This window comes from Eumetopias jubatus, unplaced genomic scaffold, assembly GCF_037043125.1.
Source record: "Eumetopias jubatus isolate StellerSeaLion01/CBP00866 unplaced genomic scaffold, mEumJub1_p1.0 scaffold_1, whole genome shotgun sequence".
Classification (NCBI taxonomy): domain Eukaryota; kingdom Metazoa; phylum Chordata; class Mammalia; order Carnivora; family Otariidae; genus Eumetopias; species Eumetopias jubatus.
Window position 1 is genome coordinate 154,117,151 of NW_028274807.1, and position 26,779 is coordinate 154,143,929.

A 26,779-nucleotide genomic window follows, 5' to 3' on the forward strand; every position below is an offset into this window, starting at 1 on the left:
CTGTTCTCCAATTTGAAGCAGTTCCCTCATCAAAAAAGTGGATGTCACTATAAAAATAAATGTGCAAGAGGGAGTGAAATCCCTGGTGAAGACAGTCTTGTAACACACACACACACACACACACACACACACACACACACACACACACACACACCTTATAATGACACAGCTAGTTTAAATGTTAAACCTACAGGGCGACAAAAACTCTTAACAGTCTGTATACCCAGCCAAGTACAAAAAGCAGAATTCCTGTCCACCAGCTGAAAGCTCCAAAAACTCTGCCTTGCCATGAGAAAATAAACATCATTGCAGACACACAAAACCTGCATTTAGTACTCATTCGGCCGGGGCCTGTAAACAGCCCATTTGGCTGGTGGGTGTGGCTCCTGAGATGGCCAGGCTTGAGCCTCACCAGAAATAAAGCCAGCTCGTTATCAATCTCAGGGTGGGTATGGGTCTACTTTGAAGTGACACACTCCACAAGTGGCAAGCTTGGGCCTTATGCCTGATCATCTGCGGCAGATGAATGATCAGGATTGGCAGGGAGCTCCTGCCTGCCACAAAACAACAGCAATGTTATAATGATGAGGGAAGTGCCGGAAGATTGCTCAAACAGTGCTTCTAGTGCTTGTCCCAGTCTGTAACTTTGGTTGCTAGCCTGCAACGAGGCACATAGATACCTGAGAAGATGTTCTGAGAAGCTTTCATAACAATTTGGCAGGGGAATTTTATGTCCATTTAATTTAACAAAAAATCGTGTTTGTATTTGGAATATCTTTATTTTAGCTTCATATATTTTTTTAAGATTTTATTTACTTGTCAGAGAGAGAGAGAGAGTGTGCGTGCAAGCATGAGCAGGGGGAGCAGCAAGGAGAGGGAGAAGCAGACCCCCCGCTGAGCAGGGAGCCCGATGTGGGGCTGAATCCCAGAACCCCGAGATCACGACCAGAGCCGAAGGCAGACACTTAACTGACTGAGCCACCCAGGTGTCCCTATTTTAGCTTTATATTAATTGATTTTTACTGTATTTCGCTAAGGTATCAGTCTGCCAATACTAGAAAACAATTTTAATGGTCCACAGAGAGTTTGAGAAGTAGTGAAATAAACAATAAAAGGAAAAAATCCTATTCATTAAAAGATCCTCCAAGAGGAGAAAGATAAGCCACAGAATGAGAGAAAATGTTTGCAACTTATTATTAAAGTTTTATGTGAAAAAGAAATCCTACATTATGTAAATAATTCGAATCAATTAGAAAAATGGGCAAGAAACTTGGGTAGACATTTTACAGAGGAAATGCTAGTGCCTGTTTAAAATGTAGTAAGTACTCAACCAGACAAATGAATACCACAACTGGGTCACCCCAGGGTAGTCACCAGATTGGCAAAAAGGTAAAAGTCTCCCAATTCTGAAGGCTGGTGAGGATGCTGAATAACAAGAAAGTAAAGTGGTAGGTATAGTTTAGCAAACTCTCTGGCAGCATCCACTAATGCCGAAGACACACCTACCCCATGGGCAGCAATTCCACTCCAGGAACCAGCAGAAATATGTTCACATGTGAACCACATGACCTGGATGAGCACAACCACGCAAGATAGCTTGTGATGGCCACCAAATGAAAACAAGCCAAATGTCCTCCAGCACACTGGAGAAATAAACAGTGCTGTATTCATACTTAGTAAACAGCAGTGAAGACAACAAACCACAGCTTAGGCAACAACGTGGATGAATCTCGACAACGAGACAGCGCCCTAGTCTCAGCATGGTCCCATGGGATCTGCAGGACATTCTAAGGACAGACTGTCTGATAAATTCATCCACATTGTGGTGCTGGAGTCATTTCCCCTCCATGGAGGTAGCCTCCGTTTGGTACCCAGATATCATGGGGGTCAAGAAGCAGTCCCTGAAGGAGTCTTGGGGTAAGAGGAGCCTTGTGAGGTCAGGGAACAATTCAGTTGGGCATGAAGCCATAAGGTCAAGAGTGGGGAGGCCAGGTCAGGTTGTGGCTGGGGACAGTAATTTCTGCTGCTGGGAGAATCCCCAAGGGGCTGCGCAGAGGTGGGATGCAGAAGCCTGTGACCCCCAGGTATATGACAATAATGGAGTGAGGACATCTAGGGGAACCACATCAGGTTTCTGTCGAGGCCCACCAGGAATCTTTTCAGTCTCAACTAAATATGTTGGCTCACGTGACTGCCATAGGCTACAGGCCAGGGAATAGAGCAAGGCTGCAGGGCAGCGACAGGTGGCTCTCGTCAGTGGGGCCAGGCCACACAGCTGTCTTAGAGTATCCTCCCTGCTTCAACCTCCCCAGGACTGCTCCTGGGTAAGGGAGCAGGACTTCCATGTGCGGCTGTGGACCCACCCTGGGTTCCAAGCCCCGTGCCCCAAAGAGCCAGAAGCTCCTGTCACAAGCCACAGCAAAGCCCGCAAGGTCCCCACAAGGGTTATGCCCGGGCACAAGAGTCACCACTCAGGGAAGCCCAGCTTGCAGCCTGCATTCATGACAGCCCTCCCGGCCCAGTTTACCAATCCCGGGTCCCTTTCCCCACAAGTGCTCTTTCCTGGTACCGCATCTTGATCAGATTTCCAGGTAAACTTTCTAAATAAGTTAGAGTGGAGATGTTGTCAGCTCCAGAACCCAGGGGAAAGGTCTGAAAGGGACCCTTGTGGAGAAGAGCCCATCCAGCACAAGTGGAGTGGCTCTGCCCCGTGGGGGCGGCTTACCTTTCCCGCAGACCTGCACCAGGCCGTACCACTCCCCACAGCCGTTACACAGTAGGGTGAAGGCGGTTTCGCGGTGGCCCGTGATGTGGCCCGGGGCGCACATATACAGCAGCTCGTCCCCCATCTCCAGGCCCGTGCGGCCCTGCAGGATGGTGTGTGGGAACGAAGGCGGGTCTCCACACGGCTTCTCTGAGGACAAGGAGTCACAGTCAGCTTTCCCAAAGTACGCAGCCCTTGTGCAGCCGGGGAGAAAACCAGGTTAAATACAACTCTCCCCCTCCCTGGGTGCTGCCTGCACCCGGAGCTGGGATCACAGGGGCTAGTAACTCCTTCGCCCTCGGCATCCCCAGAGCCTGGACAAATGCCGGCGCCCAAATGAGGTACTCAACAAAATACTTGTTGCAACTTTGTATTTCGAAATTGCCAAGCAACATTACCTTCTCACGTCTCCTTGAAAGGAAGATTCAGAAACATATGCCTGACAGCAAGCTCCTTTTTGTCTTACATAAGTGAGCAGGTACTTTCTGTCAAAAAGCTAAGAGGCTACAGACTATCAAGTGCAGCGGAAGGGTCCTCTTGCTTCCCCCAGCCTCAACTCTGATGCTGTCACTGTTACCCATTAGGTCTATACAAATAAATACAGACAGAGGTATAAATATACACCAACATACAGACAGACTTAGGTAGGTATAGATAGGTATATTTCTTATTTATTTATTTGAAATTAAAATTTAATATATCACAAGTTTATGGTATTCTACAAAAACTAGTGAGACATCCAGGTGAGCCAAATTCCAAACAAGTTAGAAAATTATGCCACAGAGTTTGTTGTGACTTCATCCACACCCTCCCTATCCCTCGGTCAGTCCTACCTGCTGTAAGTTGTTTTTTTTTTTTTTAATTTAATTTTATTATGTTATGTTAATCACCATACATTACATCATGATGTAGTGTTCTTTTTTTAAATTTTTTATTGTTATGTTAATCACCATATATTACATCATTTGTTTTGGTGTAGTGTTCCATGATTCATTGTTTGTTCATAACACCCAGTGCTCCATGCAGAACGTGCCCTCTTTTATACCCATCACCAGGCTAACCCATCCCCCTACCCTCCTCCCCTCTAGAACCCTCAGTTTGTTTTTCAGAGTCCATCATCTCTCCTGGTTCGTCTCCCCCTCTGACTTACTCCCCTTCATTCTTCCTCTCCTGCTATCTTCTTCTTTTTCTTTTTTCTTAAAATATGTTGCGTTATTTGTTTCAGAAGTACAGATCTGTAGTGTTCTTTTTTTAAAAGAGTTTATTTATTTGAGAGAGAGAGAGAGGGAGGGAGGGAAAGCACAGAGGCAGAGGGAGAGGGAGAAGCAGGCTCCTCGCTGAGCAGGGAGCCTGACACAGGGCTCGATCCCACGACCCTGAGATCATGACCTGAGCTGAAGGCAGATGCTTAACCGACTGAGCCACCCAGGGGCCCCTAGGTAGGTGTAGTTGTGTGTGTGTGTGTGTGTGTGTGTGTGTGTGTGTGTGTGTGGCTTTTAACATAAAAAAGGTTATATCATATGTATTATTGATAACTGCTTTTTAAAAAACCTGTTTTTTGGGGCGCCTGGGTGGCTCAGTTGGTTAAGCGACTGCCTTCGGCGCAGGTCATGATCCTGGAGTCCCGGGATCGAGTCCCACCCACATCGGGCTCCCTGCTCAGCGGGGAGTCTGCTTCTCCCTCTGACCCTCTTCCCTCTCATGCTCTCTATCTCTCATTCTCTCTCTCTCAAATAAATAAATAAAATCTTAAAAAAAAAGAATGAATGTAGACTGGCTTGTGTTAAAACTTGCAAATTGCTTATGAAAAACCCAAGACTTCAGCCAGCAAGGGAGCCCCTAAGGTGAGGAGGGGAGAATCAAGCTTTCCTGTTTCCACATCGGTGGGAGCCCTGGGGTCTAGCTCACATGAGACCCGTGGATTCAGAGGTCTGTGGGGCAGACCCAAACACAGAGCTGTCATGTGGAGTAACGCTTTCACTACTAGCTAACGGTCACTGAACTGGGGCCTGGACCAAAGGTCAGACTTCGAGTCTCAAGGTGCGCAGTGGGTGCTCCTGCTGTGGTCGGAAGCGCCTCCCTACTGCATCCTCTCAAGTAGTGACAGAAGAATAAATTCCATTCAAAGCAGAAATAGCTTAGTGGCAAAGCTTCAAATTTCCCACCATTAAGTTTGATGTTAGAGGTAGGGTTTTCGTAGATGCTCTTTACACAGTTGAAGAAGTTCTCCTCTATTCCTAGTTTGCTAAGTTTTATCATGAATGGGTATTGGTGTTTTCAAATGTTTTTCTGTATCTATCAATATGATCCCATGCTTTTTCTTTAGCCTGTTGATATCATGGGTTGTATTAACTGATTTTTGAATGTTGCCCCAGGCTTGCACACCTGGGATAAATCCCACTTGGTTCTTGTGTATAATTCTTTTTTATATATTGCTAGGTTCAAATTCCTAATGTTTTGTTGAGGATTTTTACATTTATGTTCATTAGTTATTGGTCTGTATTTTACTTTCTTGTGATGACTTTGTCTCACTTTGGTATGAGGGGTAAATGTCTGCCTCACAGAATGTGTTAGGAAGTATTCCCTCTGCTTCTAACTTCTGGAAGAGATTGTCTTAACAATTGGTATAATTTCTTCCTTAAATGTTTGGTAGAATCTCTAGTGAACTCATCTGGGTCTGGTGTTCTCTGTTTGGCAAGGTTATTGATTATTGATTTAATTTCTTTCCTTACATGCTGAGCTAGAAACTAGAAGTCTGTTTTTTCCCCTAATGTTCTAGAGCTGTTTCTACATAAGTACCATAAATTACCTCAATCTTTTGAAAGGCTATACTATAGCACATTATTTAGTCATTACATAGACATTTTGTTGATTTCAAGTTTTCACTGTTATAAATAGTGTTACAAAATGAACAGGCTCATAGGTACATTTTGGTACATACTTTATTAGGATAACCTTCTAGAAGTGGAATTGCTGCATCCAAGTGATGTGGTGATTTTTTTTTCAAAAAAAGGAAATAATTTTTAATTTGAATTTCTTCTTCTAGTTTTATGTTAGAAAGGAGAACCTTTAGTCCATATGCAGTCAAATCACCTAAGAAGCACACTGCTTAAAAAAAGAAAATATGCTAAGAAAAGACGAAAATAGAAAACAGAACTTGTGCCTTAAGCCACCCTGATTGGCCTGTCAGCTTGTAATTTTGGTAGCACTTTTTCAAAGAGAGTCATTGCTATGCATGTTCTTTAACACAAGAGTTTCTGAATGAAAAGATCGTGTGGTTGCCTTTCAGGGAAGCTGGCACAGAGTGCCAGCCGTGTCAAGATGGTAACCCCAACCATCCTGACTGTGTAGCCCAGGAGATCAAGTGTTTTCTTCATCTATGGAGCAAGTAGGGACAGGCAGCCATCTGAGAGTTGCCACAAATCCAGGGCTGCCCGCACTGGGCAGAGAGGCGTCATCACTCGGTCTGGGGAGGGCATCCTGGGAGGAATGGACCAAAGCCTCAGTCATGCAAGGCTGGCCTGAATTCCAGCTAGGCCAACAGCCTCCATCTCTCTCTCTCCACCATCCTCAGTGGGTTAGGACTCATGCTGGACATCCCAATTTTCTCTCCTCTTACCAGGACCTCATTCTGGGAAACTGGAGGCTCTTTGTCAAACACTATCAAAGGACCAGTAAATACGATCAGTCTCACGCAGCTCTATCTGTGGGACACAACACCAACTCCTTGGAAGGAAAATTCGGAAGCAGAGTAACTGTTCTGAGAGTAGATAAAGGGGGAACTTCAGGCCAAATTCACACCCTACCAGACTCACGGGATCTTCTCCCTCACAGTTAATTTCCAGAACAGCACAGGCTAGAATCTGGCTTGGGAAAACCACAATCATACTCCTGAGAGTCTACATACACATACCGTATTATTTCTGAATTTCCCACAAATGTTCAAGACAGGAAACACACTGCTTCTTAGGTGGTGTGATTTCAAAAACTTCAGGACAACAGTTCCATGTGTTAACACAACCAAGAGCATGCCAAAAACACCACTCATGCCCAGGCGCAACTTGAATTAGTTCCTTTCATTAACCTTCCCATCCTAAACCTCAAGGGAGCTCTGAAAAACATCTGGCTATAGACCTAGATCCTATTCCCTTAGCCTTCCCTACTACTTCTCAATTATTCTGCAGCTAGGGATGGTGGTTTGTGAATTTCTCAGACCCTAAAGCTGGGTTTCAGCAATTTCAACGTAAAGAGCAATTTCTGTTATTTTCCCTTCCAAGAAAAGAGATTTTATGAAAGATCTTGTCTATAAAATAGTATTAATAAACAACTCATTTGCCAATCACAGCTTCTGATAGTCAGTTTCCACAGAACTTAGAACTCATATGAAAGTTGATGCTTTTCTTTTGAGAAATTTTAAGCCTACAGACCCTCATAACTCCTTTGCAAAACCAAGATGCAGACATTCTGACACAAATGCTTGGCCTCTCCTCCTTCCTTTTGGTGTTATCTAAGCTATGTGAAGAAGCTGTCTTTTGTGCCCACCTGCCCAGCTCCCTCCCACCCTACTCACCCCATACACAACCGGCACTGCTCTCCCTGTTCTGTCCAATTTTATTGTGAGTTCCCAAGCTCTCTGTATCAGTGCTCCTCAAACTTGAACATGATCAGAATTACCCAAAGTCTTGTAACACACACACACCCTCTCAGAGACTGTTGCGTTTTTGAGTTTCTAACTCAAAAATGGGTCATAGTTAGGGTACAAGAATTTGCATTTATAACAAGTTCCCAGGTGATGTTAATACTACTGGTTCAGGGACCATTCTTGGAGAACTAGTGCTCTAGATAAAAACCTACCCTCAAAAAGAGGCAAAACTAAAATACAGTGGTGGGAATCAGAACAGAAATTGCCTTGGCTCTGCTGGGATGAGGAGGGGCAGAGGATCTTTGGAAAAGAGCTCCAGGGAACTTTCTGGGATAAAGGAAATGTTCTGTATCTTGACTGGGTGTTGGTTACACTGGTATATATGTTTGTCAAAACTCATCAAACTTAAGATCTGTGCATTTTGCTGATATAAATTATACCTCCAAGAAATAAGTTAATTTACCTGCAATTTATTCAGCATGAGGTATAAATGGGCAAAAATTATTCATACTCTCTCTCAAGGGAAACTGCATTTGACAAGGATCCATGCTTTAAGGCAGTGGTTTCCAACTTGCAGACTTTCTATCCTGGACGTACGATAAGTGTGTGGGCAAGTTCATACACAGTTAAATTCTGTGTCCATCAATAAATTGAAATCAATTACTGTCACATGGAACCCACATGAGACTAGTTCCTGAGTTTCCCCTCGTAGAAAATAATTTTTAAACGTTCTAGAAAAAAATGACATAATGCCCAGCATTTGCTTTAAAATATCTCAATAGGAGAAAAAATATATCTCAATGGGAGAAAAACACTGGGGAAAATAGATGAAATCAAATTGGCAAAATATTGACTACTGAAGCTGGGTGAGGGCACATGGGGATTTGTGAAACTATTCTTGCTATTTTTGTGTTTGTTTGAAAAATTTCATGATAAAAAGCTTTAAATTTATCCACATAGGTATTTCTTACACAAGCCAGAAAACTCAAAAAACTCACAGGGAAAAGAATACCACAGGAAAAATAAAAATTCTTCTTGAGTTTCAACAATGATAACCATTGTTAATGTGGGTTTTGTTTTCAGTTTTACACACACACACACACACACACACACGTATACGATATTTTGCCACACGATGATGTAACTGCTTTGTTTTGTAGCTTAATTTAACATTATGTTGTGATATTTTCCCCCATCAACAAATATTTGTATTATTTGTTGTTCTTGTTTTTTAGTGATTTTATTTATTTGTCAGAGAGAGAGAGAAAAAGAGAGAGAGAGAGAGAAGCAGGCAGAGGGAGAAGCAGGCTTCTCACTGAGCAAGGAGCCTGATGCGGTACTCAATCCCAGAACTCTGGGATCATGACCTGAGCCGAAGGCAGACTCTTAACTGACTGAACCACCCAGGTGTCCCTGTTATTTTTTAGAGAGGGAGAGAGGGGTGGGTGGTGATGGGCAGAGGAAGAGGGAGAGAGAGAAATTTTTTATTTTTTAATTTTTATTTATTTTTATTATTTTCAGTTAGCCAACATATAGTAAGTACATCATTAGTTTTTGCTGTAGTGTTCAACAATTCATTAGTTGCATATAACATCCAGTGCTCATCCCAACACATGCTCTCCTTAACACCCATCACCCAGTTACCCCATTTCCCCACCCCCATCCCTTCTGTAACCCTCAGTTTGTTTCCCGGAGTCCAGAGACTCTCATGGTTTGTCTCCCTCTCTGATTTCTTCCCATTCAGTTTTCCCTCCCTTCCCCTGTGGTTGAAAGAGAGAACCTTAAGCAGGCTCCATGCCCAGCACAGAGCCTGATGCGGGAGCTCCAACTCACAACCCTGAGATCATGAGCTGAGCCAAGATCAGGAGTCAGATGTTTAAACGACTGAGCCAGCCAGGCACTCCAAATACTTGTATTATTTGAATTTACTTGTAAATGACTATATATTATTCCATTTTTAGGGATTTACCATAAAGGACTCCCCTATTGTTAGATACTAACTTTGTTTCCAATTTTCCCTATTAAGTAATGAACATGTTTGTAACATACTTTTGTACTTATCCATATTAATCTAGTTAGAATAAAATACCTAAAGTAAAATTGATGGGTGAAAGGGCATATGTATTTTTAAAGCTTCTGATAGTTTGTGCCAAGTTGAATATGAGTGTTTAAGAGTCTATACCCCTCAGTGGTATATAAACTTGCCTCTTTCTCCTCAGCACACTAGGGACTACCATCTTTGTAAACTTTGACAACTTCATGAGCCAAAAAAGGTGATTTCTTATACTAACATGCATATCTTTGAATTGGTAAAAAGTAGTTGAATATTTATTAACCAGTTGTATTTCTTAAAAGTATTTCTCTATTATGGTCTTCACCTTGTCAATCTTTAAGAGATCTCCATGTATCAGTACAATAATGCATTGTCTTATCTTTCCAAATTCTTAACCAATCAACTTAGTACTATCAATCCACCCATCCTTCTCCCACTGCCTGGAAGTCTCACCAACCACTTCACTATAAACTTATACTTAGGGGCACCTGGGTGGCTCAGTCAGTTGAGTGGCTACCTTTGGCTTGGGTCATGGTCCTGAGACCCTGGGATCAAGCCCCGCATCGGGCTCCCTGCTCAGCCAGGAGCCTGCTTCTCCCTCTCCCTCTGCCTACCACTCCCCCTGCTGTGCTTTCTCTCTGTCAAGTAAATAAATAAAATATTTTTAAAAAATAAACTTATACTTAGGCACATTGGGTCTGTTTTGGTGCTTCCAGACTTTTGCATTAAAGTTTTTATCTACTTGTGTTTCTCCACGTGCCAAATGATTTTGTTTACTATAGCTTTAAATAGTATTTTGAGGGGCACCTGGGTGGCTCAGTCAGTTACGTGACTGCCTTTGGCTCAGGTCATGATCCCAGGGTTCTGGGATCAAGCCCCGCATCAGGATCCCTGCTCAGCGGGGGGCCTGCTTCTCCCTCTCCCTCTGCCTCTGCCACTGCTTGTGCTCTCCTGCTCTCTCTCTGTCAAATAAATAAATAAAACCTTTAAAAAATGTGTTTTGATATCTGAGCCTTTCTCATTATTTGAGGAATGGCAAGAAGTTAGTAAAACTGAAGCATAAAGTACAAGGGAGGTAGGCAGCCATGAGTTTATGGAAGGCCCTTGTAAGCCAGGGAGGAAATCTGGAATTTGTCCGGTGGAGAAGGGGGGACAATTAAAAACAGGAAATAACACAGTCCCCTTGGCACCTTAGACAGAACACTATTGCAGGGTAGAGAACGGATTGAGGAAACACCCTGGAAACTGAAGGACCAGTTAGGAGGCCATTTGAGATGTCCAGGAGAGCAGGACAGGGGCTGAAGTGAGGTGCAGATGCCAAGAACCAGGTGGATATGGGAGATACTAAGAAGGAAGGTTCTTGCAGAACTTATAATTGAAAAGTTGTGGGAGTAAATGAGAGGATGGGGCAAGAAAAGGGGTAAGCCGGTTAAGGGATACGAGCATAGTGCAGGACTGGTGGAGTTTGAGGTTCTAAAAGAAGCATCCATAAGTAGCTGTGTGTATGGCATCTGGGGCTTAGTAGGGGAACCAAGGCTTAAGAAAATGATTTGAGATTAGGAGCGCATGGGTGGCTCAGTTGGTTGGGCGACTGCCTTTGGCTCGGGTCGTGGTCCAGGTCCTGGGATGGCGTCCCACATCGGGCTTCCCTTGCTCTGCAGGGAGCCTGCTTCTCTCTCTGCCTCTGTCTGCCACTCCCCCTGCTTGTGCTGTCTCTCTGTCAAATAAATAAACAAAATCTTTAAAGAAAAAAAAAAGAAAATGATTTGAGATTAATGAGCATTTATTTTTTTTAAGATTTTATTTATTTGACACAGAGAGAGAGAGAGAGCACAAGCAGGGGCAGCAGCAGAGGGAGAAGGAGAAGCAGGCTCCCCACTGAGCAGGGAACCTGACATGGGATTCAATCCCAGGACCCTGAGATCATGACCTGAGCCAAAGGCAGACGCCCAACCACCTGAGCCTCCCAGGTGCCCCAGATTAATGAGCGTTTAGATGAAAACTGAAACCACTGAAGTGCTGAGTTAGGGGAGAGGAGGGTCCAGGTGAGAGCCCCAGGAGGTGAGCAGAGAATGAAGAGTTCACACAGGTCACCCCTACAGCCAGACAGATACGAAGAAAAGCCAAAGGAAGTCAAGGGAAAACATGTTTCAAGGACGAAGGCATGGTCAAGTACTTAAGGCTGCACAAACAGCAAGCAAAATGCAGGCTGAGAAGCGGCCTCTACAGTTCTCTACAGTAGGGAAGCTACCAGAAACCTTGCGGAGGACAGTTTCACTTCTGTGATAGGACAGGAGCCAGAAAGCAGTGGACAGAGAGATGAAGGAGCAATAGGAAGTGAGATCATGGAGGCCATGAATGTAGAGGAGGTTTAGGGCCATGAAGGGGAGGAGAGAGATGGGATGGTACCTAAAAGGACATGGAGTAGCTGCTCAGTGAGAATATGAATTATTTTCTAAACAGTTTCAAACAGTTTCTTTGCTCTGACTCCTTAAAGGGATTCCCTCTCTTTTGAAATGTTGACACCTTTTGCTTTTCTTGTAATTCTTCCCTGCTTGCTTATTCCCCCAACTGACAAGTGGCATGCTGGTGAATGCTAACAACAGGCTCTTGGTTGAGGGATGGTACTGTTGAACGAAGGGGGTGGGGACTGTCATTGTGTAGGTAGTTAAGCATGTCTGATGCAGCACACAGTCGACGAGGTCTTAGTGCAACTCCCGACACATAGTTCTCAATAAATTGTAACTATGAAAAGAGCCTGAAAATTAAAGATGGGCAGAAAGATACATGTGTGAGAATGTTCAATCATGGTATTATTTATTATAATGAAAACCACAGAACTACCAAAATGTCTAATGACAGAAGAATGTCTAATTTACATATATTCATGTGATGGATTGTCACAATAGCCATTAAAAAATCATCCTTTGGGATGCCTGGTTGGCTCCGTCATTAAGCACCTGCCTTCGGTTTAGGTCATGATCCCAGAGTTCTGGGATCGAGCCCCGCATTGGGCTCCCTGCTCAGCGGGAAGCTTGCTTCTCTCTCTCCCACTCCCCCTGCCTGTGTTCCCTCTCTCGCTGTGTCTCTCTCTGTCAAATAAATAAATAAAATCTTAAAAAAAAATCATCCTTTGGAGCATATTCAGTGTCATGGGAAGATATATATTACTGAGTGAAAAAAACAGAATCAGACCTATATATTATCCATAAAATCCCAGTTTGGTGAACTAGAAATGCAGGGTAAACAGGACTGATGCTTAAGTACTTATCTCAAGGCAGACTGATTATAAATGATTTTAATTTTTTTTAGACTTTCTACTACAGTGACCACCTATTCATGTTTATAATTTAAAAATATATTAAAAATGTAACATGGAGCTAATGACACCAATTTCATACAATTTTTACCAGAATTAAATGCCCACTACATGCCTGGAACTTAATGGGGACATAAATAAAAATGAGTTCCATTTCCCAAGCAAACAGTTAGAGACTGATGGTCTTTGGAATCATTTGTCAAGTCACGATGGTAATTGAACGCCCAGTTCCCTCTAGCCAAATATAGCCAAGCACACGATGGCTGAACAGGAACTGAATGCCCTCTATGGCCACAAGAAGGGCAAAACAAAATGGTTCATAAGGAGATCAGAACAGATATGGGCCCATGTTTCCCACTGTTGATACGGCAGCAGTGGTCAGTGACAGAGGCTAGGTTCAAGGCGAGAAAAAGCACAGAAGGACTGCTGAGGGATTCAAACTCTTGGGGTCAGGCTTTGGCTGTTGAGAGTAGCAAATGACCAGTTTAAGTTCAGATGGTTACACCAGAGGATGTGTTCGAAGGATCCCCTGCCCGGCCCTAGGCATGGGCTGCATTTCTGGCTCTGTCAGGTTATCTGGGCTCCAACAACAATGAGCCTCTGTGGTGAGCAGGGTAAAGCCCAGATCCATGCAGAGCTACTCTGCCATTCACACACACTCCCCTTTTGGTAAAGAGAGTTCCCAGGGAGAATTTTCTTCTAATTCAAGCCTGTACTGATAATAGCTAGGGTGACCATATAATTTGTTATCCATATTAAGGCACTTATTAAAAATGAGAGGGAATCCTGTTAATAATTACAGTGGGACGAGTATAAACAAACACAAACTGTCCCAGGCAAACTGGGAGGCAGGGCCCCCGAGTATGAGTACCGAACCTCCTCGTTGGAACAGCAGTCCCCAGGGAAGATGAGCTGTTCCAGGGTAAAAAGAAGAATGCCTCAGAGAACAAAATCCTTTAGTGTCTGGGTTTGACGCCTTGCTCCCCTACCTGCTAACTGTGTGACTTTGGCAAGTTACTTAACCTTGCTGTGCCTCAGTTTCCTCATCTGTAAAATAACAATAGTAACTTTCTGCGGGGTTGCTGTGCTAAACAAGTGAACACAGGTAACACAGTGGGTGCTACAGCAGGTGTTAGCTCTTCATATTCTCTTCCTGAAGTAAAAAATTTGAAGCATGTGCCAAGTCCAGATTATTCGAGCTGCAGTCTCAGGGTCAACAGGAGTCGTGGAGATAGATGCATCAGGCTTGACTGGCTCTCAGGCCCTGCTGCACAGAACTTGGAAGAGCAGGGACAGGAATGTGTTTGGGTAAGAGTTCCCATATGCACCTTCCAGGAGCTGTGTGACCAAAGACAGTGCCCCAAACCTCTCTGTTCTTCAGTTGCATCACCTGAATAGAAAGAATGATAATACCCTTTCTGCAATGTGGCTTTGAGAATTAAATGAGGTAGTATATATGCAAGAAAGCTCTGGAGGGAAAGAATTTTGGAATTCTAAAGCTGCTCAAATTTTTTTCTTGTTTTTTTTGTTTTATTAAATATTATTTATATTAATAAAACTCACCAATTTTAAGTGTACAGCTTAATAGTTTTTGGTCAATATATACAATTGTATAACCACCACCACAATGGAGGTATAGAACAGCTCTCCTCCTTGCTCCTGGCCTTGGATGCCCTCCCAAACCTCAACCCAAGCAACCACTGTTCTTACTGTCTGTCACAGGTAGTTTTGCCTTTTCTGGAATTTCATTCAAATGGAATAATATAGTATGTAACCTTTTATGTTTGACTTTTTAGGTTAGCATAATGTTATTCATCCATGTTTTACATGTACTAATAGTTCATTCATTTCTTTCTTTTAGATTTTATTTATTTGAGAGAGAGGGAGCACAAGCAAGAGAGAGAGAGCATGAATGGCAGGGAAGGGCAGAGGGAGAGGGAGAAGCAGACTCTCCGCTGAGCAGGGAGGCCAATGCAGCTTGATCTCAGGACTCTGAGATCATGACCTGAGCCGAAGGCAGATGCTTAACTGACTGAGCCACCCAGGTACCCTAGTTCATTCTTTTCATTGCCAAATAACCCATGATATGGATGTACCGTAATTTTATGATCCATTCACCAGCTGATGGACATTTGGGTTGCTTCCGGTTTTTGGCTTTTAGGATAAAGTTGCTACAAACATTTGTGCACCCATTTTTGTGTGGTCATTATGTTTCTCTTGGGTCAATACCTTGGCATGGAATTGCTTGGTTGTATGGCATATGCATATTAAATTTTGCTCAATGTTTTCAAAAGAAATTATGGGTTGCTTTATTAGAAATAGAGTTAGAAATCAAGGTGAAGAAACCATGCCACTATCACCCTGTATTGTTAGCGTTTGTATGCAGCTAGATACTAATCAGTCACCGCTTGTATTTGCTAGGTCTTACTCTGTGCCAGGCACTGGGCTAAGTGATTTACTTGCATTGTCCTATTCTGTCCTCTCAACATCTCTACATCATGAATACTAATAAAGGTAAGTGATAAGGGCGCCTGGGTGGCTCAGTTGGTTAAGCGACTGCCTTCGGCTCAGGTCATGATCCTGGAGTCCTGGGATCGAGTCCCACATTGGGCTTCCTGCTCAGCAGGGAGTCTGCTTCTCCCTCTGACCCTCTTCCCTCTCGTGCTTTCTATCTCTCATTCTCTCTCTCTCAAATAAATAAATAAAATCTTTTTTAAAAAAAAAGGTAAGTGATAGAGCCAAGATTTGAACCCAGGGATTCTGGGTACAGAGCCCACTGTGCACTACTGTGTTTGAGGTGTTATTTCCCTTGAACACAACATGGTTTAGTTCCGATTAACCTTCTTGTCATAAACAGAGGGCTCAGAGCACTTTGCACAAAGTTTGGAGGTTTCCAATCTATCGGACTGCACACTAGCAGCCAAAATGATCTTCAGAAATTTTTCAAAAATCAGCTGCCAGCTAAAAACCTTGCAATGGTTTCCCATTTCCCCTTAAAACTCAGCCGAATGTTCTCATCTCTGCATAGCTAGCTCTTTTCCCTACCTCTCCAGCCCTATCTTGGGCTACTCCTTTGTCACTTAAACAATCCAGGTACACTGTTCCTCAAACACACTAAGCGCTTTCCTGTACAAAGCACATTTTTTTAACGACATAAATTAGGTCATGCTATACATATTCTGAGATCCGCATAATATGTAGTGGAAGATTTTCCATGTCATAGCTCTCACTTCATTCTACTTGCTATTTCTTCCTTCCCTTCTGCCCACCTCGTCTACTTTTTCCCTTCCTTCCTCCTCTCTCTCTTTTATGATCACTCAGTAGAGTTGTGTTAAAAGTAGAAAGTGGAAACATCTCTTCCCCTAGATCAGCCCTTTCCACTGCCCCAAGGTGACCCCATTCACAGTTTGAGGGTAAAAGGTAGTTCAGGCAGTTCTGACTCTGCCCCAAGGCCTGCATGGCCCCCAGCTACCCACCCCATCCCTCGCCACAGCTGCATCAAACCAGGCCCTCCGAGGTGTGAAATCATGCATGAGTGCAGGTCTTTCCGTTAAATGCTTTTTTTCTCTAGGGGCATCTGGCTGGCTCTGTCAGTGGAGTGTGCAACTCTTGATCTCGGGGCTGTAAGTTCAAGCCCCACGTTAGGTATAGAGATTATTAAAAAAAATTTAAAAACTACAACATTTTTATCTGTAAAGTATACCTGAAACTCTTGGCCCCTACAAACAGAGAGGAATGCTCATGTGTGGTTTACTGCAGGGAAATGTTAAGAGTCCAAATGTTGCTGTAAGTTGATGAGTTGCCCAAAAGTCACAATAGGAGAGCTAGCTGTGTGGATCTGAGTCCCCACATCTGGGAAGACAGGCTTTTAAACGATCTTACTGTTGAATAAACTGAGGCAGGTCAGGCCTTGATGGATATAGGGAGGTGCCCAGGAGAAAGAAGGAAGCAGGTCTGGAACCGAATTGCATATGAGTCAGAAATCCTGGTGGCTTTGATTACGGCCTCCCAAGGAGGGAGTGTGCGTGAGCGAAAACTCTCCATCACGGTCAATGGGATTCTGGCTTCACTGAGGGGTGGCTCCGGCCCACCTGCCCTCTGGCACTCCGATCCTCTCCACACCTCCAAGTTTCTCTTAGCTCATTTTTACCAATGAAAGATGAGACATGAAGGGCAGGGAATCTACATTATTAATCCTTTTAAAGCATAAACAGAAGTGCAACTGAAGCCTGGAGGCCCCAGGCAGACACTAGACAGGGGTGTGGTTCTGGGAGGAGGGCTGCCCTCCACTCTGTGACACTGTGCCGGCTGCCTGGGTGGCATCTGCCCCCATGGACGGTCAAGGAAGCTAATAGTTCCTGAGGCATACTGTGTGACGGAGCAGAAAACCTGGGCTTTAGAGTAAAGAAAGATCCACACTCTAATCACTGCTGACGATGGGCTGGGCAGCTTCTAACTCTCTGAGCCTGTATGAGCTGCTGCGGGATTCAGGGAGGTGTTATAAACCCTTCTAATGATATCCTCTAAATGTTTGTGTGGCCTCCGCTCTACCTGGAGAACACCTGGCTCTAGGTTCTCTTTCCGCAGAACTCTGAGCCCCATGAGGACACTCTCTAGGAAAGCTAATGACAGATGGTCATGAGGTGACGTACTGATCCAGAGGCTCTTGTGGGACTGTACATCGTCAAGGACCTCCGAGAACTTTGAGAACAAAGTTGCCACTGGAGTGCTCATCTCTGGGGGCTCACATGTGTGTCTGTGAGGCAGGACCTTGGGCTCCTCCTCCCAGCGCATACAAGAAAGCCAAGCACAGGCTCCCTAAATGCACCAACAGGTTCAGAGGGCAGCCGCAGTTCTTCTGAGTAGCAGGGAAGTGGAGAAGTCCGCCCAGATTGTTGGTGCCTGTAGCCCCAGGTCACAGAGACATCACCGTTATCTGCCCCATGGGCTAAGGACCCACTGGCACTTTTTCTCTAGCTGCCCAGACATCTAGCATCTCTGGGAACTGGCTGTTTGTGCATCAGGACTATTCTAGCCCAAGTTTTTGGAATGGAAGACCTCAGTCTTGGGAAAGCAAGACCTGATGCTGTCTAGGCCTGGGGGTGGGGGTGGCAGAGGAGGGGGCATCCCTGCTTCCTGCAGTGGGGATTATCTGGGCTGCCTTCTGCAAACACCTCAGTCCTGCCCAGCTGCTTCTCAGGCCCACAGGGATGTTCTGACCCCAGTTCACTCCCTGAAGCAATGGTACAATGGCTCTCCCAGAGTGAGTCTCCGCCGAACCCCTGGGATCTATGCTTCCAGGCTTTGCTCCACCTGCTCTGTCTGCAGTGTCCTCTGTGCCCTTCCCTAACCATTATCCCTACGAAACCAACTCCTTCCAACTCCACCTCAACGGCCACCACCACAGGAACCTCCCTAATTACCCTCCTAGACACATTCATTTCTTACCCATCTTTATACACTGTCAACTCCTTGAGGGTGAGGATGAGTCCTGTCTCTCTTTCTCTCTCTCTCTCCCATAAGTCTGGGCACTAGACTTCACATTACCCTGGACAAATAAACAAATGGCCAATACCAGGTTAATTGCTAATAAGCTCAGAGTCTTCCACACTCCCTTGGGAGAACCTAAACTATATCAGTTTTATCAGCTGTTCAAAACCTTCAATTAATGGATTCCAGTCTCTTCAAAGCAGTGGGAGAATTTCCCCAAAGTCAATCCTGAGGCACAGGGCCTCCTCTAGGCAGACTTGGGAACTGGCTACTCTCACAAATTCCTGATTGCTCTCAAAAAGGTGAGCATCCAGCTCTACTTGATGACATAAAGGAAGGGAATAATTCTTTTTCTGTTTTTAGGGAAATACAGGCAACAGTAAAGTATGCAGGGGAACAAAAGCATACCCGACATGGAGCCTTGGGGGGGTGCAACAGGGAGAAGGCAAGAGGACACGTGAAGCCTCCAGACCCCATGCCGTTGACCCCACAGACAAGACGCCAAGAGAAGCAAAGCCAGAGAACCCAAGTGGAGGCAGCTTATTTCATCAGCATCCAGCTGGTTAAAAATAACTTCACTTATTAGTTTAAGTGAGATCACCACAGGGTTGGAAATTCACTGTCAATGAAACAAAAATACTGGAAGGAAAATGAGAAAAGTCTACATTCATGATGAGCTTTATTTCAAAAAAGAAACACAGGAAGGAAGCTGCCTGGATATTCCACAGGCTCTGTTTTCCTTCTGGGCTTTTCATGAGGCACTCGTCTACCAATCTGGGAGTCAGCACGCTTCATTCCTCCCATCTTGCCAGAGAGAAGCAGCAGCATGGAGCTAAGTGCCGTGGAGCATCATCAGGAAAAAGGCAACCTTAGGAGATGACACGGCACTCGCGCGAACGCTGAACCAGACCGCCCCTCCCCTGCTGCAGAACCTCAAGGAACTGCCTGTTCTCGGCTTCTGCTGAGGCTCTACACCTTCCTTCAGCACACAGATTTCCCTTGTTGCCTGTGCTGCCAACAAAGGCTCTACTGAGGAAAAGTGACGGCTCACCGAGTAGGGCGGAGGCCGGGAGGGAGTGCTCTACAGGCTCTTCCCAAAGGAGGAAAGGCAGCGCTCAACAGGGACAGTGCTCTCTGTGAGTGACTTTGGGGAATCCATCCTGCTTTTCTAGAATGCTCAAGAGGGAGCAGCCCTCCAACACTAATCTCCCCTCAGCATGCATTCCTGAGTCCCCTTTGTGGCCCACCTGAAGCCTCCTCCTAAATCAGGCCCATAGGACCAAGACTCCAGTCTTCCCCATATGAGCTCATCCGGATTGCCCTGGAGGTGCGAGGAGGCCAGGCGAGGCTCCGGCAAACTGCTCTGGGAGGCAGGGCTCTGGAGCACCCTGACGCTAATGAGCCACACACAGGGGCATCGCTCCTCACATAGGTTGACAGCTGTCATGAATTGTCTTCCCTTGTTGGTTCTCATAATTCAGTGTTTTTGTGTTTGTTTTTCCTGTTGTTATTGTTGTTTTTGGAAGTATGTAGACCATTTTTTGGTCAGAAATTTTCATTCTTATATAATTTCAAAATTTCAGAAAAATTGTATGAATAAGGATTTCCTATAAAACCGTTTATCCAGATTCACCAATGTGTTTTTATTTTGCCCATTTGCTTTATCATTTCTCTCTCTCTCTAGATGGATGATATAGATATCTATTTATACAGAAACAAATATATGCATGCGTATATACACATATATGAATACATATGTATATCTATACCTGTAATTCTTTTCTGAGCCATTCGAGAATAAGCTGTAGATATGATGTCTCCTTGTTCCTAAAACCTTGGCACACATTTCCAAGAACAAAGATATTCTCTTACAGGACTGCAGTACAGTTATTAAACTGTCCCTAAATCATAATCCATACTCAGATTTTATCAATTATAGCTATTTTTTCTGGTCCAGGATACAATCCCCGATCACAAATTACATTTTGCATTTTATTGTCAAGCCTTTTTAGTCTGTTTTAATGTGGAAGTGTCGCTTCGCCTTTCTCATCCCAGACATTTTTTAAAGTCATTTTGTGGAATGTTTCTCAATTTGAGTTTGGCTCATGTTTCCTCCTGAGTAGATCCAAGTTATGCATTTTTGGCAGGAATGCCACTGAATTGAAGTAATGTTCCTCTGATTGCTGTGTATCGGAAGGCACATTATATCAGTTTGGCAAAAAATCAGTTCTGGAGTCACTGTCATGGCTTGAGCTTGGTGCCCTACAGGATGTGAATGGATGTTTCCAACCTCTGGTTTCATGCACTACAATTGTGGGCAAAAAGGAGCACATACTTGCACAGACACAACCTGTCTGAAGGCCGGTGAGGTGGAAAGCCCAGATTATCCTGTTGGATGATGATGAACATATGGCTCAGTGGCCCCCAGCACCCTAGCCAACAGCCACCAACTCCCAGAAGCAAGGCCACCTAGCCATCAGCTGACTGTAGACTCAGGAATGAGCCCAGCTAAGACCAGCAGAAAGACACAAACTGCTGATCCAAAAAACTAGTGAACTAAATAAATAGTTGTTTTAAGCTACTACATTTTGGGGTGGTATGTTACATAGCAAAAGCTTAACTGATACCCCTTGTTCAGCAGGGAAAGAGAAGATTCAGAAGCCCCACATATTCATTGAGATCACTGAAGAAAGAAGATCATGCTCTTTTTCTTCTGGCTCTGTGCTGTCTCTCTCAGGGATCTGAACTTTTGCCTATGTCTGGGATTCAAAGGATCATCTTAATTTATTTACGTGGTTTTGAAAAACAAACCAGGGATATTGTTCTCACCAAGCTTTACAGAGCAAGGCCACAACATTCAGTAGCTCAACTGGGCAGATATCAGAAGACTCTCCCAACACACTCTTCCATAGCAATGAGCAAATGAAGACTTTCTGGAGGAAGACCCCATAGGAGCAGGGAAGCTTGTCACTGATAAGTATCTAACAAGCAACAACCAGGGCCTTGGGGTTCACCTGGCTCTCTGATTTCCCAACTCCTCCGACCCCTTCCCTGGAGATTAGGATTTGGTGCCTCTAGGATGCAGCCTGAAGGAAATTTCCTTTGGAGAAAAATGATTTTTTCCTTGTTCGTGTGCTGTCCACCATTGAAGAGAGACTGGAGGGCAAGCTACATCAACAACTGTAGCAGATGCTGTCAGGGGTCTGCCCCGTATTGCCTAGATACCTTTACCAGTTCCATGCACAGGGGTTCCTGGTGGGCATCTCTGCATCTTTGTTGGAAGGTGGCTCCCAGGCTCCTGGAACCCTTTGCCAGCACACAGCATAAACCACAAGTGCTTGGAAGTTTACATCCTCTGAAGCAGCCAACGACTGACAGGCACAATGGTATAAATACCCCTGCTCTCACCTCTGATCAGAAAAACTGGTGACCTACACTGTCTCCAGAGATCTCCTGTAGGACTGAGCCAAGGTCACCCCCACCTCACTGCCACTGTGGACTTTGCTCAGTATTGCCACACTGCTTGGTCTACTTCCTTTCTCTTCCCACTGCCCCCATTGCCCTATTGGCTTTTCTTTGGAAGACTTCCTCATCTCAAAGTCTGCCTCTGGAGAATGCAACCTAAGATGGCGACCACCATGCGCACCCTCCAGAAACTTGACAAAGGCTCCGGCACTGACCTTCATCCTTAATACAAAGGGCACTGTACGTGCCACCAGGAACTGGGTTGCTTTCAATTCTCACATCAACAGCTCTCGTGATTTGCTGTTCATCGCTCCCTTTGCTACACACGGTTGTCCTGAAATAGACAAAGAAGACACTGTGTTAGGAGGACTAACTAAGAATAGGAAAGAACAATTCTTTTCTGCCATCAGTTCCCAATCAGCAGAGATTTTTCTGAGTTAGAATCTTTGGCTGAAAGCATCAGTAGGGAAGTACTCTTCCTAGACAAAGCCCTGCAATCAGGAAGACACAGGTGATGCCTCCGTTGAAGCTCACATGTATCAGTTCAAGTTTCAATGCCAGTACGTTGTTGATCTTTTCTAGTGTATGTGTGTTTTAAAATGCTGCTCTTCTTATCAGTTTCTTTCTTTTTGAGGGGGTTTGTTTCTATTCTTTTTCAGATTTCTTAAAATGGATCATTACTTAGCTCATAAACCTTTAGCCTTTTCTCTGTTCTTATACAAGCATCTAAATGTTTTACATTTCCCTCTAGATATAGCTTTAGTAGCATCTTATAAGTTTGAGTACGTTATGGTTTTAGTATCATTCTGTTCTACATACATGCTACCTATTAACAAACCATAATTTATTCTTCTCCCATGATTTATTTAGGAGTATCTTTGGCAAACAGCAAATAGTAGAATTTTAAAAAAACTTTGTTTTCTAAATGGAGCATCTCATCTATTTTAATCACCTAATTTAATCACAGATCTCTTTGAATTGAAATCTGCCATCTTTCTATTAGTTCTGCACATTCTCTCTTTTCTTTCCCCTATTTTGATTGTTTGAATCTTTTTTTGGCATTCTCTTTTTCATATTGGTCTGGAAGTTATATATCCTTTTACTATCCTTTTAGTGGTTATGACTTATTAATATTTAATATACTTTTATTCTCTTCTCCAACAATATAACTTAAAAATACTTAGAATAATATGTATTAGCATACTTAAAACACTACCTGATCTATGTGCCATTTTTTAGTGTTTGGTATTATTATTACTGCTTTATATAATTACATAATTTCAATTTACCCTGTATTCACTCTTGACATTCATTTCTTTTTTGCATCTCCAGCCTTCCACCTGTAATTATTTTTCTCCCGCCCGAAGATTAGCCTTTAGTGTTTCTTTTAGTGCAAGTCCGATATAATGGATTTTCTCACCTTCTGTCTGTCTGAAAATGTCTTTATTTTACTTTTATTCCTGGAAGATATTTTCTCTGGGTATAAAATTCTAGGTTGGCAATAATTTTCTTGCAGCTCTTTGAAGTACCACTCAGTTTTTTGGGGGCTTTTATTGTCCATTTATTGTTGCTCCTTGGAAGGTACTTGTTATTACTTTTAATATTTTTCCTTTATATTTGATTCTTACCAGTTTCACCATGATGTACTAAGTTTGAATTTATTTGTCCTACTCAGGTTTTGTAGGGCTTCTTAAATCTGTTCCTGGGTGTTTTTCTTCAGTCGTAGATAAGTCTCATATTGCTTTTGCTCCTTCTTTCAGAATTCCAATTACATGCATCTCTTCCTTTGACCCTTTCTTCTGTATTTTTCATCCTTTTTTTCCCTTCTGTTCTTTATTCTGGATACGTCCTCTGAAATATCTTCTAGTTCACTAATTTTTTCTTTGGCTCCTTTAAAATCAGCTGTTAGATCCATCCATTATGCTCTTAATTTCAGTTATTGTATGTTTCATTTCTAGAGTTTCCATTTGGTTATTTTCATAGTTTCAGTCTTTTGCCAAAATTCTCCTTCTTGTCTTCTGTATCTTTGAACATTTGAGAAAGTTATTTAAAGTCTGTATCTACCAATGCAAATATTTAGAGTTTCTATTCATTGTCTTTATTCTGGTTGCCTTATCTCCTATGTGACTGTTTATTTTATATTGTGGGACAAATCCTATATTTTCTAAAAATTGTGGAAATAAATTGCCTAGGATAAGGTTATCTCCTTCTAGAGAGGATTTTTAAAATCAGTTCTGCTAGCTATTGGGAACACTGGAACTCCAGTATCATCTCAACCCACATTCGTGGCTCCAGAGGATTTTGAGCTATGCTGTGGCTACTATGAGGGCCTGTAAGCTTCTTCCAACTTACTCTTACTCCTGGGGTACGGTCCTGTAAAGTCCCAGCCCAAAGCAAAAGACTCTGCAGGCGCTGACTACACAAAAACCTGACTTCAAATCTCTGTCCTAGTGCTATGGGGCCATCTAAATTGCTACTGTTTTTCAGCCATCCTTTATGGAATCTGCAAAAGCTTCCAGGAGGCAAGTGGTTCCCCATTCTGTATTCACCACTCTAGGCCTCCATCCTCCTCTGGATTTATGTGTACACTCAACACAAATTCACGGACATACAGATCAGATCTACTATATATTTACTATGCCATCAATTGCAAGATGCACCGTGCATTTAATAGTTGGTTTTCAGTGTGGAGGGGGGATGGCTGTATAGGAAAGACCCACAGTGAAATGCATATACTGATGATCAGATGCTTCTTGGTTCCAGAAACATTAAAATAGTTTTATTTTTAGAATTAATATGTTATGTAGTAAATATATCAAGTAAGTATGTTTGCTACAAAGAAATATTATCTCAGCAAGGTAGAGATCTACTAATATGTCCTAACATTTTAGAGCAAACCTAGAGAGGATGGACCTTTCTAAAGACCCAGTCCTGATTTGCGATGCCTGGGAGACGGAAGTCTGGTTCCAAGCTGGCTCTTCAGAATTCCTGAATACCCTGGTTATCTGATGCAATGATAATAACAGAGTTATGAAAAATATCCACATTTGACTACACTGTGGAAACATGCATGTATAGGACCTGTTTTGTCTGTTCAGGAATCTGGACGTAAAATGTCAGGCAGAGAGGGCCATGGGTCCAGAGTCACTGGAAGGCTCTGGATGTAGCCTAGCTGTCCTCTTTAATCAACTGCTTCTTCATACATGACACAACCAGAGACGTAAGTCAGCCTGGTTGTGTGTGTTTTCTATGGCCATCTGCCAGCCCATCTTCAAGGTTATTATCAGCCAAAGTAGTTGCTGGAGCCCACTTTGCTCTTTCACATTCCTGTGGCATGAAGGAGACAGTGGAAGGGCTCCTGCCTTTTCTGAGTATGACTAAAGAAGCAGTTAGCAGAACGAATGGGCAGTTTTCTCCTAGCTAGCCACAAGAATTATTTCTCCACAAGGATCCCTTGGGTCAGGAACTCAGAGAGGGCACGATGCAAATGGCTTGTCTCTGCTCTCTAGTCTCTAGTCTAGGGCCTGAGGTGGGAAGACTCATAGCCTGGCAAGAACTCAACAGCTGGGGGTGAGACTCACACTGAGGCACCTTCACTCACATTTCTGGCAATTAATGCTGGCTATGGGCTGGGACAGCAATGGGGGCTGTCGGTGGAGGCACCTATGTGGGGCATCTCCCCGTGGCCTGGGCTTCCTCACATCAGGGCCTGCTCAGGATAGGCAGACGTCTTACTTGACATCTCAAAAGTGACTGTCCCAGAAATCTGGGCATGGATTTTTCCGACCTAACCTCAGAAGTCACATGGTATCACTCCTGCTGTATTCTATCGGTCAAGGCAATCCTATACCGTTCCTGATTCAAAGGGAGAGGACACAGACCCCACTTATCAATGGGAGTAACGTGAAAGAATTTGTGGCCCTACCATCCTCCTATTCATATGTATGTAGATGAATATTCACAGAGAAAAAGAGATAAAGAATATATACCAGTTAAGAGTCACTACAAGCGAGGTGGGGAAAAAGAAAAAAGAGAAAAAACTTGGTACTTTTACATGTATCTGTATTATTTGAAATTCTTTACAAGCACGTATTATTTTTGTAACTTAAAAAGGAAATTCAAAATAACAAAGGGGGGAAAAACTGTGACAGAACGCCACAAAAATGTTCTTATTGAGAACTCAAAACAAGAATGTGCTGGAAGCTACTGCACATTGCATGTTGCCTATCCTGGCACCTCAATAAAACAATTACTGAGCTCCCATACAAGCCCTGGTAGGGTAGCGGGGGTGAATGGGAAGGAGAGCTTTCCCCAGCACACCTGACTTACCCGAGGGTGCCATCCGCCAACCAGCCGGTGGTGCACACTGCAAAGGCACAATCCTGGACCACCCTCCGCAGCTCTTCCGCAGACACCAGGTGAGCACCCCTGCTCTTGCAGGAAAGCCGAGCCACCTCCAGTTCTAGGCCCCGAGAGCCATTCTGAGACTCCAGCACAAAAAGCTTCCCTGTGTGGGGACAAGCACGAACACAGGCTTACTCCAGGATCCATGGGAATTTAACCTCAGCAAACTTACTCTCTGGCAGACACCTGTCAAAACTGGAGTTTCCCGCTTACCTGAAGACCCGAGGGCAGCAACTACCCCATTGCACTCATCCCCGGGACTAGGTGATGACAATTACTTTGGGGTTTTCATCTGTTTTTTGCTCCTGTCTTCTTTAAAAAAAAAAAAAAAATTTAACCATCTGCTCTGGTATGTTTATCTGGATAAACCCTTCAAATCTTCCTTTCTACAAGCTATTTTACAAACACCACGGGGTAAGGCTCAGTGTTCTCCATTCCCCTGAGTTGGGTCAGCTGGTGTCCAGGGCACTGATTTAGGTCTCAGCTCTGCCTTCTGCCCCAGCCCTAGGGTGACCCCATACACAGTTCTCCCCACTCCCTTCTCTCTGTCCTATTGTCTCAGGACACTGTCAGGCCCTTCCCGCAATGAGTTCACTTGTGCTTGCTGCCATTTCTCCCAGACTGGACGAAATAGCAGAAGCC

At 43.9% G+C, this 26,779-nt stretch overlaps 1 protein-coding gene across 1 annotated transcript in view; it reads right to left on the reverse strand.

Moving 5' to 3' along the window:
* Positions 1-26,779, reverse strand: part of SUSD5 (sushi domain containing 5) — a 63,081-nt gene that overhangs the window by 26,868 nt on the left and 9,434 nt on the right. The window contains exons 2-4 of the mRNA XM_028107038.1: positions 26,063-26,240; positions 21,949-22,067; positions 2,726-2,914 (exon numbers count right to left, since the gene is read on the reverse strand). Coding sequence (XP_027962839.1) covers positions 2,726-2,914; positions 21,949-22,067; positions 26,063-26,240 — 486 coding nt within the window. The remainder of the gene's footprint in view (positions 1-2,725; positions 2,915-21,948; positions 22,068-26,062; positions 26,241-26,779) is intronic.